At 39.6% G+C, this 21257-nt stretch overlaps 2 protein-coding genes across 3 annotated transcripts in view; one reads left to right on the forward strand and one right to left on the reverse strand.

The window, feature by feature from the left end:
- The window catches only part of lama2 (laminin, alpha 2), a 134712-nt gene extending 120632 nt beyond the window's left edge, over positions 1 to 14080 (reverse strand). Inside the window, 1 exon segment of the mRNA XM_057352085.1 lies at positions 13938 to 14080. Coding sequence (XP_057208068.1) covers positions 13938 to 14007 — 70 coding nt within the window. The 5' untranslated portion in view covers positions 14008 to 14080.
- Positions 14081 to 14642: 562 nt separating this feature from the next.
- On the forward strand, positions 14643 to 20075 carry si:dkey-126h10.1 (vesicular inhibitory amino acid transporter). 2 transcript variants are annotated; one of them, XM_057352113.1, is made up of 4 exons: positions 14643 to 14971; positions 15218 to 15247; positions 16444 to 17160; positions 19121 to 20075. In XM_057352113.1, the coding sequence occupies exons 1-4, from the start codon at positions 14774 to 14776 to the stop codon at positions 19559 to 19561; spliced, it is 1386 nt and encodes a 461-aa protein (XP_057208096.1). In that variant the 5' UTR covers positions 14643 to 14773; the 3' UTR covers positions 19562 to 20075. The 2 variants fall into 2 exon arrangements, with proteins under 2 accessions (XP_057208096.1, XP_057208097.1); XM_057352114.1 differs by lacking the exon at positions 15218 to 15247.
- Positions 20076 to 21257: the final 1182 nt, after the last annotated feature.

The raw sequence follows: 21257 nt of genomic DNA on the forward strand, positions 1-21257 counted from the left end.
GTGTTCTGTGAAATCTCTCCCTGCACCGGGGCTACTTTTAAATGGCAGGCTTTTTAAAATAATGGGTGGGAAACTAGAGATCCGATCAGATATCCAGATGTGGAAGCCACTTGATGTTGACAAGTGTAAACGCGCTGTGTCCTGATTGACTGAAGATCCATATAATGACTGAAACACATTCTGATTTGTAAAACTACACAAGTGTCTTTAAGGTTTTATGTCATTACAATATAAATGTTTTAGGCTATTTTACTACTTGGGGTACTGTTTAATTTAAAGGTGAATATAATTTGTTTGACCCAAAAAGTATGAAATGAACCATTGTGAAATGAACCATTTTTGGCCCAGATATGTTATTCCTGTTTGTATTAACTGTGTTGCACATATATTCCTTAAATTATATAATTTGCCTTAAAACACATGGTATAACGACAAGAGTGTTGTGCTAATTCTCAAACGTCATAGACGCGGATCTTATCTCATGTCTGCACGCAAGGCAAAGTACGCGACAATCGACATGATTGGCTGCTTAGTTAGCAAAGTAGATTCAGTTATCACACCCCATACGGGCTTGCCAACGGCCTGCTACTGCGGCCTGACGATCGGAGGCCCTTCTTCGCGTGGGCCGGAGTAACGTTAGGAGTTTGGTCGCGGCAGTTCTGGCTTGCTTTGTTAACGGCTTGTAAGGAATAGTTGACTTCGTTCTCAGACGTAGCGGTGATTGGGTGGACCAATGCTTGGAGATTGTAGGGTAGATGCTGTGATTGCTGATAGCAGACCAGCCGGGTTGATTATCTGCTCATGCTCCTCCCGAACTTAGTTAATTAAAACATCATTTCTGTATGTGGCTTTAGATGAACTCAAAGTCTTTGCACAGAAGTGACGGACAGCAAGTGCTTATCAGAGTTGATGGCAAAGAAAGAAAAATATTCCTTACGTAAGGTTTAATGTACAGGCAGCCGGGTTTGAGCAGTTGTTTTCTGGGAATAACGAACCTGCAAATGTCACGACTGGCCAATCAGAATCAAGCATTCCAACGAGCCACTTAATAATGATAAATAATGACCCAGCAGCAGATTGTGACATGTATTAGAGTGATTTGTGCATGGGATGTCCCTTTGAATAATAAAGTTTGTTAAACTTAACGTGAAAGGGATGAGATACATTCATGTTTATTAAGATAATACATTTATTAAGACTGAAATAGAAAAGTGTAAAACCAAATTGATCCTCACCAAAACTTCATTCAGAGGAGCATTTCTTCATTTTCAATGTATTGGTAATATATGATAAGAATATTTGGGCATTGACATTTAATGTTGTAAAAGTAAACATTTTGTTATATCATGTGTTTTGACTCTACATTTGTTTGATAATTGTTCAATTCTATTTTAAGGACAAATAAATATTCACAATATGGCCTCATTGAATAATTTTGCCTTGGGCCCCCAGTTAATGTAGGTTCGCCTCTGCATACACACACACACGTACACACATGTTGGGTTTCCATGTTTTATGGGGACATTCCATAGCTGTCACGATTATTAAATAATCGTCTCATCGCAATTATCGCACATCTCTATAGAAGACACTAGGGGGAGCTGTAGTGCATCTGCATATTGCATATTTTAGTGTATGTATTGTTACTAAAGCATGGTAATACTTGTCAAATGTACCACCACAACACAATCACTTAAAAAAAAACTAAAACATATACAAATTACCTGCAGTACAATTTAATATTATTTAAGCAAATCTCAGTGTGAAAACCAGTCTACCAAAATTTCATTAACACACAAGTAAAATTTTACTGTAGTCTTGCAAGCGAGAAAAAAACAGACTAGAAGCTTTTCTATGAGTGATAGTATTTTAATGGTGGCTTCAATTCACTCCTGATCAATTTACTTCATTTACAAGTATTTGGTGGTTGTATTATTGACAGGTAAAAGCCTAAACCTTAAATATATGATGACCCAATTTTTCCGATGTATTTCCAAGAAAAAAACATAGTCTTGTATTCAGAACAATATGGTCGTTTCAATCGCTGAATCAAAAATGTATGAGAATTAAATGTCAAAGCTCAAAAACAGACAATTAATCGTCATAATCGCCAAAGCCCTAAAACAGACAATTAATCGCCATAATCGCAATGATTTATTAGACAATTAATCGTCAATCAAATTTCATAATCGTGACAGGCCTAGACACAATGGTTTTTATACTGTACAAACTGTATATCATATTCCCTAACCCTAACAATCACACACAACTGTCTGCTCTTTTACATTTTCACAAAAGTTCATTCTGTATGATTTATAAGCTTGTTTCCTCATGGGGACCAAAAAATGTCCCCTCAAGGACAAGGATTTTGGATATTGCCATCTTTGTGGGGACATTTTGTCCCCATACCACACACACACACACACACTGTAATAGGCCGTTGTGAGAAAAGATGAACGGCGCACAGATCGGACAAACTGTTCTTTCCAAACCCACCTCCTGTAAGAAAACAACACATGTCCATCTGTTGGATCCATTAGAGTCGGACTGACCTGCAGAACATTTCCTTCCCTCGTCATCTCTAGAGTTTGAGCCGTGTGTCTGAGAGGTGAATCACACCGAGTCTGTTCGCTCTTTCAATGCTTTAGCATCACACTTATATCGATACACCTTCAGCTCTGACCGACAGACAAAGAAAGATTTTCTACAACCAGTCCCTGACAGTTTCTCTCCATACATGACATGTTCTGTAGCAGTCAATCATACCTACACAATCTTTACTGTTAGGATAACAGTCATTAAATCTATGAAATAAACACCAGTCATAACGGATGCTAGAGGAGCTGAGGCAGGATCTAAGCTAGTTTATTAGCAAAACTAAAGAAAACACCAACACAAAGAGCAAGAAACAAACAAACAGAAAAACACAGACCCAAACTAAACTGACATTCGTGGGACATCATTGACTTCCATAGTAGAAAAAAATAAAATGGTAGTCAAAGGTGCGTTCCTAAATTCTTCAAAATATCTCAGTTTATGTTGAACAGAACAACGTGATACAATAATTCGTTCTACTGTGGTAGTCAATGATGTCCCAGAAATGTCAGTTGCTAGCATTCTTACAGAACAACGAAATGTATACAGGTTTGAGGGTGAGTAAATGATGACAGAATTTTCATTTTTGGGTGAACTGCCCCTTTACAGTTGTTTTCAACTACTTATCACAAAATGTTTACTTGTCACACAATTTCTGAGACCTGACACACAAACACCAGAACCGCACACCAAATCGGCAAAACCATACACTGATTCTCCACCTTTGACTCAGTTTTCAGTTTCCTAAAAACACGTTTTGTAAAACACAACACACAATTCTCTATGTAACACACAAAAATCTTACAGGAAGTATATTGATTTTCAAACACAACCAATCAAATTTCCACACTAACTCCTCACATGTGCAAACACACATTGCTTTACTTACAGTAACACCAACCAAACATGACTTTAGAAGAGGCCTATAAATAGGCCAAAGGTCAAGTTATGGGTTTTGAACAATGGATGCGAACAGTACAGACAGAGTAAGGGGAGTTGGAGGGAGAGCCAGAGGAAGAGTTGGAATTAGAGGAGGAGTTGGAAGGGGAGGAAGAGGAGGAGGAACAAGAAGAGTGGTCTGGAATGAGATTAGTGCTTCAGTCATTGATCATGCATAAACCACGGTTTAACAATGAGAGAGGCTGGGCAGAGAGTCCAGGCTAAAGGCAAAAGTATACTCCGGCTGTCCGCGTCCACGTGCCGTCCGCATGACCTAATTTTCGTCATCAGAAGGGTCCGCGGTCGTCCGCATGCAGCCCATTTCTGAGGCCACACAGCCGGAACAAGACAACAGTGCATGCACACATCTTTTTTGAATCAGCCGAGTCCACTTGGTGACGTACTGCGCATGTGTCGAACTCAACTATCCACGATGATCCACAATTTAGTTTGCTCAAGAAGCTGTGCAGACACGTTTGTGCGCAAGACGGACTCAGACGCGGAAAGTCAAGTATACCCAGCCCTTACAGTTTTTTTCAACTGCTTACACACAAAATGTTTACTTGTCACACAATTTCTAAAACCTGACACTCAAACACCAGAACCACACACCAAATCGGCAAAACCATACACTAATTATCGACCTTTGACTCAGTTTTCAGTTTCATAAAACACTTTTTGCAAAACACAACACACAATTCTCTATGTAACATAGGGCTGGGCGATATGGCAAAAAAGTAAACTCGATAGTTTTTTTCTATATTGATCGATAACGATATTTATTTCGATATATATTTAATTAAAAAACTGTATTTAAAATAATCTGTTTTAAATACAGTTTATTAACAAAAGTTAACCTTTAACCAGTTAAAATTCAATTAAATTAATGCACTGTTGCAACACAGAGGATATTAGGCCATAAACAACATGTAGCAGTTCATTCAGTCTCATTTTGACTCAATTGACTAGTTAAGTAAAGGGAGTGTTCATTCAGTACATTCAACCAATGAAAGGGCTCCGTTACTGTGTACGTTCGAACGCTATTGGCTCAGCACCTGCGCACATACATAACGCTGCAATAATGTCTTGCTCGAGTAGTAATGTGCACACAAACTCACTTCATTACATCTCTGATCTGTACAGGGCGGCACTGGTTTGTTTCATAACCACCAGCTCATGTTAGCAGATATGTTAAGGATGGATATAAAAACGTTTGTGCTTGAGTTTCGAAGTAACTCGCTTGCAATTGCGCCTCACTTTTTTTTTGTTTAACCGGCGATTGCGAAAAAAAATAAGACACTTGATAAACCGTGTGATGACAACTCGAGGTTAGTTTCACCTTTGTTTCCGCTTCCAGTCATGTTTTCCTCCTCATGTCGAGTTTTCTTTGGCAAGTGCAGTATGAAATGGACTTTGTACTTTGACGCGCATGATAAAAGCTTCACACTGACTGACTGTTGTTGTGTTTATTTCTGCGTTCTGTTAAACTGTAAAATTAATCCATATCGAGTCAAAATGCCAATAGCTTATCATCGTTTTTGAAATACATTTTATCGCGATTCGATATGATATCGTTTATCGGCACAGCCCTAATGTAACACACAAAAATCTTACAGGAAGTATATTGATTTCCTTTTTCAAAAACAACCAATCAAAATGCCACACTAATTCCTCAGTGCCTCACACTAACTCCTCACATGTGCAAACACACATTGCTTTACTTAACACCAACCAACCGTGACTTTAGAAGAGGACTAAATAGGCCAAGGGTCAAGTTATGGGTTTTGAACTATGGATGCAAACAATGTAGACAGAGTAAGGGGAGTTGGAGGGAGAGCCAGAGGACGAGGCAGAGGTGGAATTAGAGGAGGACGAGTCGGAAGAAGAGGAGGAGGACGAGGAACAAGAAGTGTGGTCTGGAATGAGATCAGGGCCACAGTCATTGATCATGTGATAAACCACGGTTTACTGTAACAACAAGAGAGGCTGTACAGAGAGTCCAGCCCAATTTGAGTCGATTTACAATGGCAGGTATAATTTGAACCTTTAGAAATGAGAACAGGTATGTAACAATCCACTGTAATGTACACATGTTCTAATCTACACATTACAACAAACAGTAGGCCTATCCTATAATACATATATTTTAGTACCCTTGCATTCATTTACTACAGTGCACTGCATTGGTATCAAACTGTACAACAGTACAGCCGACTGTAAGACATTTCTTTCAATCTCTTACAGAAATGTTCAGATGAGCTCATGAAAGAAGAGCTTTAGGTTTTGAATAACTGTGTGTACATGATATATCCAAAACGTTATGGTAAATGTGTTTGCAACAGAAGACAAATGTTTGCTTTTGAAATGTGTTTGTGATACTTTGAATGTAGTGCTTCATTTTGCAAGAGATGTGAGGCATTTTGTGTGTGCAATTCAATTCTTGGATTTGTGTGTAAAGTTTGGAAAATGTGTGTAAGCAGTTGAAAAACCTGTAAGATATAAGAGTTGTGAGTGAAAGTGCTTTGAGTTATAATGCAGAAATGATGAGCAAACTCAATCTCTAGACGTACATTGAGTAAATAACATCAGTGCAGCAGAGTCATTTATGTTTGCTGTGAATGAAAGCACAAGCAACTTTAAAACACCATTGACCCACTGCGGGTGTAAATAAGGGCTGGTTGTCTGATAGAGACCTGACAAACCTCACGCTGAATATAAGGCAAGAGAGCACTCAATGCCTATACATTCAAACCGGCTGGTGCAATTTTCTTTTTTACACAGTTTTTCTGTGAGAGAACAGCCTGTTACACCATGAAATATGATCAATCTCACGGCACGGCTGGAGTAATGTGCTATTACACATCATCCACTCTTTATTCCACTGCAATGGAAAACAGAAAGCACTTCAGAATTACAACGACACAGACACGTGACATCACAACCCAAACAAAGTCTCACAAAAATATCCTTTGATTGTTTAATATCTCAAGAACAAGTAAATCATATCAATTATGACTTTATCCATCTATAGACATAATGAGAGGTTTTTAATCTGCACAATACTAGAATTCTTTCCTCACAGCGATCCATGATTTCAGCAGGCTATAATGAACAGAATGAGATACAGAGAGCTGAAACCCACGACGTTAAAGCCCACGTGTGCTCGGAACAATAAGAGAATGTATTTATCTCAACTCAAAGACACCAGGAGAGACCAAACAAGACTCTTCATCCTCAATTGTCTGTCTGAAACGCACGCGCACTCGCTCAGATGATCTGATGAAATGCTGCTTCATTAAAAGACACCTGACGCTAAATCTGAAACACAAAACACTAATAACTGATAGATTGGAAAGGTTTGAAGTTTGGCACACAGAAAGAGAACAGTCTGAACTGATACCACAGCCAAATCTCAAAACCTCTTGTGTCAACTTTAAACTCATGACTTCTGACAAACACAATACGCCAAACCCTTGCGATTTATTTAAACAGACACCAAGCAGTTACACACCTGTCATCATTACAAGTATATCCTGAACATCAAGACCATTTTTCATTGACAGACAAAAATCTTCAATCAAGATGGTTTGCCGTCTCGGCTGGTTTATGTCGGTCTCCCACACCACTTGAGCTGATGTTGTTTACTTGTAGTCACTGTGATCAATGTTTGTCAGAGTTCATTTGTAAAATTAAAGTTCTTTATAAAATCCCACACACTCGGTTTGAATCTTTAGTCTGGATCCAGCAGTCACGTCGCTCTGATTTGGAAATAGCGAACTTAAATGAGGTATGGACCATCAAAACATTCGCTTTAAGTACCCTGCGTCACATGACATTTCCACTAGAACACCTCTGAGAAATGGCGTAACACCTGATGAGAAAAAAACATTTGTATCTCGTCCACAGTGTCTCCTATTATTTGCTCTGCCATACATCTGACATGACATTTGTAAAGCGTGACAACATAAGACAAATTAATATAAACATTAGTGTCAGATATCATCTCATGAAGTCTTCTGAATTCAATCACATTTGGTTAAAGTAACAATTCCTCATTTGCCTGTCACAAGAATGTTACATTTCTACGAAGACATCGTCTCATTTACTATCACATGTGTGTCCCTTCGATCACTTATGAAAAGTAATCATGTTTTTCTTTGTGGTAAAAGTGTAGTGTCAGGGATGTAACCACACAGATTCAAATGCGGGTAAGAATGGGATTTATTAACCAAAGGCTATAGCAGTGAGAGAGTTCATAAATGGCTGGACAAATGGAAGACCCAAGTAGTAGAAGCTGCCTGCGAGGCCAACTGGGGAACCCAGTGTACGGCAGTGTCAGCGGAGGAAGGGTCAACCCGGTCAGGAGAAAAGTGTCGTGGACAGCACTGGAGATGGCAGAAGGGTGGGTAGTGGACCTGACGTCCAGAGGCCATTGAGCTGGCAGTCAGTACGTTCCACAGTCGAATCGACGCAGAGTCAACCACCAGGGAGTCCAGAGTCCGTTCGAGAGGCAAAGGTGGTAGGCAGAGTCCAGTGGCCACTGAGGCAACCTCGGCAAGTCAGAGAGTCCCGAGACTGTGTGAACCAGCAGATCCAGCCGGTAGAGAGTCCAGAGCACGTTGACACGGTAGGGCCACGCATGGGTGTCGGGGAGAATTCCCAGCGGGCGCCAACCAAAAAAGGAAAAAATAATCCAAGGGCAAGGTAATCCAAAAACGACCATCCACACAACAAGACAAAGTGATATACAAGATCAATATACTAGGTAAATAGGACAAGACTAGGTATCAACCTAAGTTAACTATCGCACAAGGGACAGTGAGAAGTGGCAGTAAATATAAAGGGGCAAAACTAATGAACACCGGGTGATAACACTAAGACTAACGAGGCAGAGATTAGTGGCAGCTGGCGGGGCACACTCACACGCAGACAGCGAACACGTAAATCTCTAAAACGACATCCATGTGTTCGGGACGTTCACACACAACACACAAACAAGTGCTAACCCCGGAACCCAACAGTGTAGTACCCATTATTTAGTTTTACTACAGTAGCCATGTTTTTTTTGGTTTTAACTGTAATAAACCATGGTTAATGTTCGTAAGGGACATCATTCCTGTTTCTTCTGTACATCAACAAGATGAACTGAAGTAAAGTAAGCTTCTCAAAGAATACTCCTGACAGATCTCAACACTGCTCAGACGGTTTACTGCTCCTGAGGAACACTTGACATCAACACATGAAGACTTCGTTCAGTAGCTTTTTATATATGAATGTTTCAGATCTAACTAAATACAATGAAATCAGAACAAACATGCCTTCATGATGAAACTCAAGCAGCCGTGACACGTGTGACATGGTTCAATGACCTCTGTCTGAAGATCTCAGAGAGTTTCAGATCAAAGTAAAACCATCCCTCACAGACAGACATTCAACCATCATCTCATAAACCCTCCCTCTAAGAAAACAGGACACAAGTGGTAGAAAGTGCACAACGAGACGGAGTAAAACACCAGTATATGTCTCACCCTTCCACTTGTAATCCGATCGATCAAGACGCATCTTTATCGCAGGTATAAACAGGGCCTAGATGAGACGGATCAACAGAAAATCAAAGAGACCTGAAGACTTCATCCGGACACCTATGAAAACATTCCTATCCAGCTGCACACGCGTGTGCGTGTGTGTGTGTCGGGAGAATTCTCTCTTCCGCAGATGGTTTCAATGCAGCCCCTGCGTGATGCAGAGGTCAAAGGTCACGCCCTTTTCATTTCATTCTGTGACTCTTGACTGTGATGAAGACTCATCCAATCTGTTTTTAAAGCTCATTCTGTCACATGACAGCTCTTCATTTACCATCATCATCACTCTCACGGACACAAGAGATCGACATATCAAGCTTTAAGAGCTTGTGTGACTTCAGGAGAGCCGTACTGACACTTCATGATACTTTTATGAAGTCGTTCATCTCATGTAAATGAGCATCATGAAGGTTCTGTGAATGATGACGATACTGTGGTGTAAATATGAATCAAATGATTTAGTGTTGTTGTGTACGCCCTGGTGAAACTGTGATCTGTAGAAGCTATAATGAAAGGTCAGTATGAGAAGAGATGAGGAAAAACATTTTCCACTCCAGCATGAATAAATCCAGAGTTTCATTTACCGTGTGTGGCAGAAGCTCAACGTCAAGCCATCGGTTGCACATTCAGAACGATCCATCAGCGCTGACATTAGCGTGCGCTCATCGGTGTTGACCAGGATAAAGTCAAAACTGATTGGACGAGGCTATTCATTGGTGGCGTTGTGGAATTAGCTATTGATTTTTCTTCTCAAAGCGTCCTGAAATCTTGCTCTTTTCTCGTTTGTATTTGACAGAGGCATTACAGAGACAAAGCTGGACTCGAGAGCGTGCATAACAATCACACAAATGTTTCTCTGTGTCTTCGCTGTGAACAAGAAGAGAAGAAAAACCAGCGGACAGCTGAGAAACACACATAAACAGATGAAGAGTGAAGTCCGTTCTGTAAGGCAGATCCACACGACATCATGTGTATCTTTATTCATTCATGAGCCTTTGAGCTTCATTTCACCCTGTGAACTCTCAGAAACACATTACCCATCATGACTAACGTTACGTCCTCCAGCACGGCACATACCTGCATCTCAAAAGCGTTTCTCTGATATGGATATTTTCACTGCACTGTCATTTCCGCCACATTTTAAAGCGTGTCTTGTGTTCAATAGCACTCTGTGCTGGAAAGAACATTTGAATAATTTCTTGAAGTGCTCTTGTTGTGACTGGCAGATAATAGTGCCTTTGGGTTTGATATTCTGCACAGACTGAAAAAAAATCACTTGAAGCCAAATGCATTCATGAAGAAATGTCTAGGCTCATGTCATGGCTAACATGTTGCTGGTGTAGCAGGAAAGTCTGTCTGGTTACACATTTCCATCATGTCACACGCTTGGAAGCCGGAGGTCAGGGTTTGGTTGGTTATAGTGGACTAGTTAACATTAGCTGGTATATTATTACTGGGGGTTTATATTATCGGTCCAAGTGAAATGAGTTTTTGTGACAAACACACTAACAATCTGTTGATATCATATACAGTTTCATTGAGTGTTGAGGACCGCCGATCTGACTGAAGACAACTCTCATTCATAAAATCATCTATGGCTGCAGCAATGAAACAATATGGATCGTGGCAATGCACGTACAGCAGGTTGATATTAAAGAGTAAGTAGCATATGATTTTTAAGGTCCTACTTTGGTTTATGGAGTGTCCAACAACACGTTTATGTGCATACAAGGTGTAAAAACACTATTATGTCGTAATAATAGGCAGTTGTTCTTACCATACTTCTTGTCTGACTCTCAAATGATTCATCCGTCTAGTCCCCTCCTATCCGCTAGCCTAGTGTCATGTGATTGGTCAGATGGTGTAGTCTGTTGTGATTGGTCAAACGCGTTCATCATGTGTCGCAAATGGAACGCCTACCATCATTACTGGATTACGGTTTACAGGTGGTTGGATGTCATATATTTACATTTACATTCATGCATTTGGCAGACGCTTTTATCCAAAGCGACTTACATTGCTTTATCCTATGCATTTATACATAGGCATGTGCAATCCCTGGGATCGAACCCACAACCTTGCGTTGTTAACGCAATGCTCTTACCACTGAGCTGAAAAATTATTTCATAAAACATTCTATTAAGTTCATAAACGTTGAAAGTATTTGGAAAATTAATTGATCCTTCTGCAGATGCCAGTAAGAAAAAGGACATTTACAATTCTCTTGTAACAGTATTATACTTGGACTAGTTGACACTAGTTTACAATACAGATAGTACTCGACTCAGTTTTTGAAATAAATACTTTGAGAGTTAATAGATTGAACAATTAAATTAGCCGAGTTAATAGCAAGATAAACAAACTGTAATACCCCAGAAATAACGGTACATGCTAACGATAGCGTTATATGCATTAGCTAAACACAGACATAAGGTACACAAATATTTCTTGAAGTTAAGACAAAAATAAATAGTCACACTTACAGGTTGTGATTCGGTGGAGCTAACAGGTCCAAATAAGGTTGGTATTGCCCCCTCTTTCAAGGATAGTCGTTTCACATATCCTGCAGTGAACGCGCCAAGATTATTGAAGCAATCTTCGGTGAAATGAGGCGCGCGCAGTAAAACCCTGGGGTTATACTCCTTTGGTATCGTTTGAAAGATTAATTGTAACCATTGTTCCCTCAGAAGTTCTTCCTTTGGTAGTTGAAATAAGACGGACTTAGTTTCACAACGTAGAACACAGGTTCTAGACATGATACACACGCATCACGAACGAGCGACAGTGTTTTGGGGGAGGAGACTAGTGAAGTTTTCGCGGCAGTCCCAGCAAAACGTAGGCGGGGACTATGTGTAGTGACGTAGATACGCGGCGGTTAGAGACTCGGACTAGCTCATGTCTTGTTTGCATGATTCAGAGTCGACTCCCATTTTTACAAGCCAATAACTTTGTTATTTATTCACCTTCGGACCTTGGCAGACAGCTTAGTTTCAAACACGGCGATTATATTCTTGGGTTTTTAGTGAGAGAAGCTTCATAACTTCTGTTGGGAAGGCGGACAGTTCATTCATCGTTCATTCCTCATGTGACGGAAGAGATACAGTTCATCTTCTACACAAGCAACTCTCATCAACATTGACAATTATTTCCACTGAAGGAAACGTGAAGAGCATCATTTCTGAAAGCAGTCAGAAGAACATTAAATCATTCAATACCACTGATGTGTCTCAGACGTCATGTCAAGTTCACATAATGATTCATGTTCATCATTCATCTACATCATCGAGGACTCAATCTCTGCGCTTGGATTTACACAAATGTTCATCGGTCTACTGCTATGGAGGACTAAACCTGCAAAAATTATAAATAAATAAATGTATAAATAAATAAATATATAAACGAATAAATGTAATAATATGAAAATAAATAAAGGAATGAATGGTTTGATAAAACAAAATAATTCGTTTTAGCTATTATTGATCTTAGCTTTAACTTTTCATTTTTTAAATTGATTTATTATTTTTTGTGTCCATTTTTTAATTATTTATTATTATTATTTATTTTTAGATTATTTTATTTATCATTTCCTTTTATTTTTACATTTATTTATTTATACGTTTATTTATTTTTATATTTATTTATTATCGCATGTATTTATTTCCACTTTTATTTATTTATTCTTGTATTTATTCTTACTTTTCTGTGTCTTGTATGATAATTAGATGGGTTGGTCTTGCCTACTATTGGTTCAGCGCAGATTGAAGCGTTTGATCGATTACTCTTGACTTGTTTTGGACTAACGTCACGTCACTCACTGATCGTTTGCTTCGTGTATAACGTTAAGTAACTATGGCGGGCGCACAATTAGCTAGAGAGTTACAGCATTTAGCCTCGTGTATAACGTTATAACGTTAAAAATAAATAAATAAAAATAATTAAAAATGGACACAAAAAATAATAAATCAATTTAAAAAATGAAAAGAAAAGTTAAAGCTAACATCAATAATAGCTAAAAACGAATTATTTTGTTTTATCAAACCATTCATTCCTTTATTTATTTTCATATTATTACATTTATTCGTTTATATATTTATTTATTTATTTATACATTTATTTATTTATACATTTATTTATTTATAATTTTTGCAGGTTTAGTCCTCCATATACTGCCACTTTAAGGGTTTGGTTTGGTTCCACCTCATCATCTCAACCATTCAGCTTTCATCTCGTCTTGCTTGATTCATCCCATATGTTAGGGGAGCTTTGTTCTTTATATATTCTTTTCCTTTTTTGCATACATTATACGTGTCTGGTGAATATTTGATATTTTGTTTGTTTTTGTAGTAACTAAACTCCTTTAAATAGTAGTGTGTGATCTGGTCACCGTAACACTTTTTTCCTGAAATGCAACACTATCTCAACAACATCACAATACGTAATTGCCTTGTCATAACTTCGTGACAAACAACATTCAAAATGTTCCAAGATTGGAAATCGGTGCAAAAACATAATTGCTTTACATAGCATATATCACAATCTTGTTCTTGACGCAAGGATATATAGAATATTTGTATTCTTCTGTAAAAACAAAGGCGATTTTCTGCGTTTGAAGACGCTATGTGACGTGCGTGAAGATGATCCGAATTTAAGGATAACTAGCTACGCGACGAAAAATTAATTTTGAGTTTTACTTTAGTGTGTGTACGTTTCAGTGACAAAACACGTAGCAAACAAACTCACTGAGAATCAAAGACAGATCGTGAGCGCGCATGATCGAGTCTCCAGTGCGCGCACACACAGGTACAGTATTCGTTCACTCACCTCTCTGTTGAGAAGCAGCACATCTCCACAACAAACCGAGAAGAGCAAGAAAACACGAACTCTTCATCATGTCCACATCAGACTCCTCTTCACACGAGATCAGACACGAGGAAACTGAGTTTGAGAAGTTTGGACACAGTTCTCCCTCCTCTTCACACACGAGCTCCGCCCGGTCAGTGCACGAGTCATGTTTCACTCACTCACAATTATGACTAAAACATAGTAGGCTACTAAAGGTTGTGACACAGATCGATTACACAAAATATATTTAGATGTTGGTTTAAAAAAACTGTCTAAAATTGTCAATTACATCCTTTCAACTAGGAATTCCAGTATAGTCATATTCTTGTCAAAGCTTTTGGGTAAACCAGTATTCACAGTTAAACCAGATCCTAGGCCATGGTATTTGACATAAAATACATCTTTTACTATGTATACTATATTCAAATGAGATCTGACTTCTGCTCAGTTTAGGAGTTTTGGGGCCTCTTTTACTCCCTCTAGTGTCAGATTTGCCGGCGCTCTTCTGTATTCACCAAAAGCACATTGTCTTCATTTGAATGAAATGGAGAACTAGACCCTTTCTAAACAAACATCCAGAGATTTCTCACAGTGATTATAATGTTCCGGTTGATCTGTCTGTCAGTCGTGCACACCGCTGTTAGTTCATTTCAGACTTTCTCCTCACAGGTGCAATGGGCCACATCTCCGTTCTGCAGTCACAGCGCTCAGATTGACACCCGACTGAAAACATTTCTGATGGACTTCAGCTGAGTTTAGAAGGACTGAGACATTTCACGTAAGGTGTGAAGGCAAACGCATTGACCGGCTGAGAAATGCCCCATCGGCGTGTGGAGTCTCTCTGGATGAAGCACTTTGGTGCGGGTGATGCGGACGAGAGTCAGGGTTTGGTGCCGAGGGATGAACTGGCCGAGTGCAGGTGCGATTCCCCTCCGGAAGAGGACAGCGGCCCTCTCCAACGGCCAAAAATCTCAACTTGGGAAGCGGGCTGGAACATCACCAACGCCATCCAGGTGAGCGGCGCACATGCACAGCTGCATCGCACGCGTGCTTTATATTTGTGAGGCGTGAATATGTGGACAATGCAAAATAAAAACTAAGTCTGCAAAGCTAAGTGCAGCTGGCTGTAAGTAATGCGTCTAAATAAAAACACGAAGTGTTGTAAAGTGAAATATTTGAATATGCTTTATTTATTTTATAGCAGCATTAAACCCAGTTTATGTGAATGACACCCCATTAACTCATTTGTTCATTTCCAGTTAAAGCTGACACTAATATTTAGAGGCGAGGTAATAATCACATGCCGTGCGTGTTATTGCTGCTCAAGCTCATTTCATTCATCGTCTGCTTTATTTTATTGCTCCATGTCTCTCTCTCTCTCACACACACGTCTTACTCTCTCTTTCTCCCTTTTCTGAATCTCAAGACTGAAGTAACAGCACTTCTTAATTTTGAAATCCTGCTTCTTTTCATTGCAAACTCTCTTTTCTCTGTTCATTGAGCTGTATTAACAGACGTCTGTGATGTTTGCATTGCACTCACAGCAAGAGATGTATTTGGACACAAACCAGCAAAAGAATGCATTTCTCAATTCTTTAGACCTCACCTGTCCGCTTGCCACGATGCATTCTGGGTAGTGCTGCACGACCATGGGTAACATTATCGTCACGGTAATTTTGATTAAAATTGTAATCACGATTAATAAACACGATTATTTTGTCAGTTCAGAACTTTCGTTTTTACTTTAATAATTTGCTGCCATTGAACTTCTTCAACACCGTGTTTCAAAAGCACGCAGTCAATCATCTAAACACTTTTGTGACCTTCGGAATGAAACCTTGCTACTCCATTTTTTATTTCTTGTTCTTTTGTTTATAAATCATTGGTCACCCTTCATGTTTGTCTGTAGGTTTTGCAAAAAAGTATTAAAGGTACAAGCTTTGTGGTGATTTTCCGAGCTTATCGGGAGTTTTGTGCTTGCTTTTAAAACCTTATTATCACAACGATTATGCTCAATTACTGTAATTAACGATTCAAATAAAAATGATCTGTGAAGGTTGACTCGGACATCTTGTGTAAATGAACATGTGTCCCGTGTAAAGTGTAATATGTTTTGAAAGAGATGAAGCGTTGAGCAGCGATTGTGTCGTTAGAAGAGGAAATGAATGTTCATCTTCATTCACTGTGTTTAACACAAAACAATTTACCAGCAATTACAGTCAAGATCAAATATCTCTGTCACTTATCATCGCTTTGGAGAACACTGAGACTTTATTACTGCCATCTGCTCTCTCTCTCTCTCTCTGTGTGTGTGAGTTTAACGATGCACTTTATCTCATAATGCTTGTTGGTTGTTGTTCTGGTTGCTATGCAGTGGCTGATATGTACGTCGTAAGATAAGTGACAGCAGTGTTGTGTATGTGAAGAAGTTGAGATGTCGCTGTTATCTTTTCTTTTGTGTAAATGTGTGTGTGTGCTCGCTCAGGGTCTCTTTGTGTTGGGTCTTCCGTTCGCCCTGCATCAGAGCGGTTACGTGGGTCTGATTGTGATGATATCAGCCGCGCTCATCTGCAGTTATACGGGTAAGATTCTGGTGTCCTGTCTGTATGAAGAGGACGAGAGCGGCCGTCCGGTCCGTGTCAGGAACACATACGAGGACATCGCCGACGCCTGCTGCGGAAACATCTGCCCCGGCGTCGGGGGGAAGCTGGTGAACGCCGCTCAGGTGGTGGAGCTCACCATGACCTGCCTCCTTTACCTGGTCGTCGGTAGCAACCTGATGTGTCACAGCCTCTTCTTCCTGCCCGTGACCCCGGCGACCTGCTCCGTCATCAACTTTCTGATCCTGCTGCCCTGCATGCTGATCCGTGACCTGAGGGTGGTGTCGCGTCTCAGCTTCCTCTGCTCGCTGGCTCAGTTCCTCATCACCTTCATCGTGATTGGCTACTGTCTCGGGCAGTCGGCGCGGTGGGCGGGCAGGGGTCTGAGTGCAGTGGCCGTGGACTTTGACGGGTTCCAGGTGTCAGTGGGGGTGATCATTTTCAGCTACACGTCTCAGATTTATCTGCCTCCGCTGGAGGAGAGCATGGCGGACAGACGGGACTTCAGCAGAATGATGGACTGCACTCACGCTCTGGCCTGTGTACTCAAGACCGCTTTCTCTCTCCTGGCCTTCCTCACATGGGGAGAACAAACCAAAGAGGTACGTTCACACCTTCACATTCACTGAAGGAAAGTAAGAAGCAGCTCGAAGCTGTTGTGAGGTGGTGTAAAAACATACTAAAACATTCATTTAACTCGTGTTATCTTTCTCCAGACTGCTGTGGTCGTCTGCTGTATAAAGATGATGCTCTTAACATACAGTAAATTCATGGCACAGTTTCATTTCACTTGTGCAGAGAGAACATCAGATTGTAGATTCTTCCAAGGGGGCAATAACGTTTCCTTCAGTTTGCATGCGTGTTGATGCTGATGGTCTGCGTGTTAGTCATCCGCTGGTGTCTGTCACACATTTATCCTGACTTGATCAACTTCACCGATGATTCACTTTCACCATACAAAGACTAAATCACATCACATCTGCTCGTCTTTCTCACTGAAGTGAAAACACATAATGAAACATTTATAATGTCAGACCACTTTTATTATAATGGAGAGAGCCCAGTATGTTCATAGAAAATGACGATTTTTATACTTGCAGCGAACAAAGTCATTTTTTTCGGTGAACTGCATTTTTATTACTGAAGTCCATAATAAACCATCAGGTAGTTTAGGGTCAAATCACAGACATGTTGATATAAGAAAAAATGACATTTACATTGATTCATTTGGCAGACGCTTTTATCCAAAGCGACTTACAAGTAGGAGAGCACATAAACATTTGGTCAACACGCTAAACAGTACCGTTAGTTTACAAGGCCATGCTACTAGAGGATGAAAGCTGGAGTAAGCAAAGGAGAGAGACTTAGTCAAATAAATGCAGAACAGGTGTGTTTTGAGCTGTTTTTTGAAAGTTGTGAAGGATGCTGCAGTTCGGGTGGAGGCTGGCAGTTCATTCCACCACAGGGGAACCCAATGAATAAAGGACATTCCAAACCATTTCACATTTTCATTTAATCTAGATGTAGATTGTGGCCATTCCAGTCCAGACAAAAAAATCTAACCTCAGGAGTGACATGAAGTCTGTCATGATTCTGCCGCTTTTTGTCATGTTTCTGTTGGTCTAGTGGCGGGATCATGGCAGAACCCCATGTTTCATGTGGAGAGAGATATTTTGGCACGGATGGCCTGCCATACTATCTGGTCTCGTCTTTGTCCCCGCCCTCTCGTTTCTTCATTATTGATGGTTAATGTTTTCATGCCCCGCACCTGTCCCCTCTTGATTTAGTTCCCTATTTTATGCCCTTTTATGTCTTCTGTCCTGTGCTGGTTTATTGTCATTCGTCTCATGTGGGTGAGGTCCTGTCTGTGTTAGTCCAGTTTAGTTATTCGTACTCCAATGTGATTGTTATCTGTAGTTTTGTAGGGTGTCCAGGTATTTCGTGTTTCTCCTTACCTGGTTTTGTGAATACCCTTGTTCTTGTTTTACCCCATCGTGGTTTTTTTTTTGTCTTTTTGTTATTATCTATTAAAGCATTGTGTTAACCCCCTACCTGCCGTCTGTGTTTGTGTCCTCCATTCCTGTGTGTCTTTGTCTCACCACCCAATACCGTGACAAAGTCATCCAACAGCAATGTGAAAGACTGACAGCATGACAACTGTCATAAAAAAAGGATTTTAACTTTTCCTAAATACATGTAGAACTATGACTGTTGTGTTGGTTAAACGTGAATCTGAACTTGTTTTCTTTACAGTATTTGAGGTGTGAAATATACAGAGCATCTTTTCTGTTATTTTCACCTGTTTCTCAAATAAATGCAAATAGAAACATGATTTTTATTTCAAATTTGGTAGAAATATTGTTAGCAGTTCGCAAAATGAAACAAAAACGAGCATTTTACCTCAACACAGACCTAGAAATAGTCAATTCAGATTTTTCTTAAACGGTCTCTTATTTCGTTGTGCTGCTGAAGCATCATGTTATGATATATTGCTTTATGAGTATGATCACATGTGTGAGTATATTTCTCAGTAATAATGATGTAATGATGATTTGTTGTCAGGTGATAACAGATAATCTTCCCGTGGCTGTGAGCATGATGGTGAATGTGTGTCTGCTGGTCAAGGCTCTGCTCTCGTACCCGCTGCCGTTCTACGCCGCAGCAGAGATCCTACAGAACAGCGTGCTGAAGACGGACACGTCATCTGGAGACGTCACAGAGAGACAGACGCTGCTCCTGCGTGCCTCTCTCCTCGTCCTCATCCTCGTGATGTCACTGTACGTGCCTCATTTCTCACTGCTCATGGGTTTGACGGGTAGCGTGACGGGAGCGCTCATTACGCTCATGCTCCCGGCTCTCTTTCACCTGCAGCTGAAGTGGACGCAGCTTCACATGAGACACAAACTTCTGGATGTGATGATATTGCTGCTGGGCTGTTTCTGCAGCATCTCTGGCCTCATCTGCTCCATTAAAAGAATTATAACAGCGTTTGGAGACAAATAGAGCAGCTGTCTGTCTGTTGATTTATCTTCAGTGCTCACAAAATGACAAACCTGTGATTCACTCATTCATTCCTTCTGTCATCATTTACTCGCCCTCTTGTCATTTCAAACCTCTATGACTTTCTTTCTTCTGCAGAACACAAAGGAAGATATTTTGAAAAATGTTGGTAACAGAACAGAACAGAACATTCACTTCTATTGTAACCACTGCAAGTGAATTAAGGCCGTTACCAACATTCTTCAAAATATCTTCTTTTGTGTTCTGCGGAAGAAAGAAAGTCATGCAGGTTTAAAATCACGAGGGTGAGTAAATGATGACAGAACTTTCATTTTGAAGGTGAACTACTCTTTTCACATATTTGTTGAATGATAAAAGAATTCAGAATCTTAGAGATGGCCTGTAAATGGCGTTAGCTGTCACGAAAGATCATGTGGTCTTGTTTTTAGATTTCGGATCTGAAATCACATGTTCCATTCACAGCAGAACACATGTCTGAAATGAAATAAAGGAAATCGTGACACAATTGTGATGTTTGGACTGAATGAATTGAAATGAAGTGACTTTTGCTCATGTTCATTCATCATCTTGGTCTTCTGAAGGCCATGTGAATAACTAAAGGTCATTTTCTCGTTTTCTTTTTGTTTATTTCCCTGCCATTTTCACCATAACTTCATTAGTTAACGTTAACAAAAAAGTTACAATAAAACAAACCACTAAGCCAATTTATAAACATAACTAACATTCCACTGAACATGTGACATTTGCTGAATGAAACCTGTTCAAATCTAACCTTATTTTTTTCAACACTGAATCCAATAACACATATTACTATTCAAAATGTGTATTGGTCAAACTATTTTATTTTTTCATGCAGAAGATGGATGCATTTTTTTGTAACAGTACTGAGTTTTTAGCATAAAATTAACAAATACATGAAATATAGCCACATGGCCAACATGCTAATAACATGAGGACATCAAGCAAATTGTAGTGATTTGCCAAAAAATAAATAAATAACTTCCAAGATATAATTTCGGTTACATGACTGTATGAGATGGACCCTCTCTGGTCAAAGCTAAAATATCATAAAATAAACAAAAAGAAAACGAGAAAATGACCTTTAGTTATTCACATGGCCTTCAGAAGACCAAGATGATGAAACCCTGGGCTCTAATATGTTTTCAGGGGCGAGGATGTGTTAGGATAACAGTGAAAACCTGGGCACATCACTACAAATGTGTAATATATTTATTATAGAATTCTTAATGAGAATATTTAAAGCATAGATTGAATATGGAATGACACAAAAATGCAAAGAAGGATTCAACCTTTATATTTCATGGGAAAGTATAATGATGGATAGTGAGGGGACACAAAACAAATGATATTTCTCAGTGTTCTAAGCAGTATTGATTTATGGTTTACATTTTAAAAACATTTAGTTAGCCTATGTGTGGGGCACGTTGCTTGGGAATAAAATGTATTCTAAAGTTAATATTTGGGGGACAGGAATGTCATCCATTCTGTAGAATGAAACCGATTTCCTCAATTTTATTTCAATTCAAATGGACTTCATTGAATGTTTCAGAACAGTATTTTGTCCAACAAATTAAAAAGATGATTTATCCAAATGTTGACTGCATCCATAACAGCAATATGAGCATTAAACTACAGCAGGCAGAGAAACTCACATCAA

This window comes from Triplophysa rosa, linkage group LG15 (genome assembly GCF_024868665.1).
Source record: "Triplophysa rosa linkage group LG15, Trosa_1v2, whole genome shotgun sequence".
Classification (NCBI taxonomy): Eukaryota; Metazoa; Chordata; class Actinopteri; order Cypriniformes; family Nemacheilidae; genus Triplophysa; species Triplophysa rosa.

Bases quoted from the DNA above. Each gene is read 5' to 3' on its own strand.
- si:dkey-126h10.1 (XM_057352113.1), top strand. From the start codon at position 14,774: ATGCCCCATCGGCGTGTGGAGTCTCTCTGGATGAAGCACTTTGGTGCG. The intron at 15,248-16,443 runs GTAATAATCACA...GTGCTCGCTCAG, and splicing joins CACTAATATTTAGAGGCGAG to GGTCTCTTTGTGTTGGGTCT. The intron at 17,161-19,120 runs GTACGTTCACAC...ATTTGTTGTCAG, and splicing joins GGGGAGAACAAACCAAAGAG to GTGATAACAGATAATCTTCC.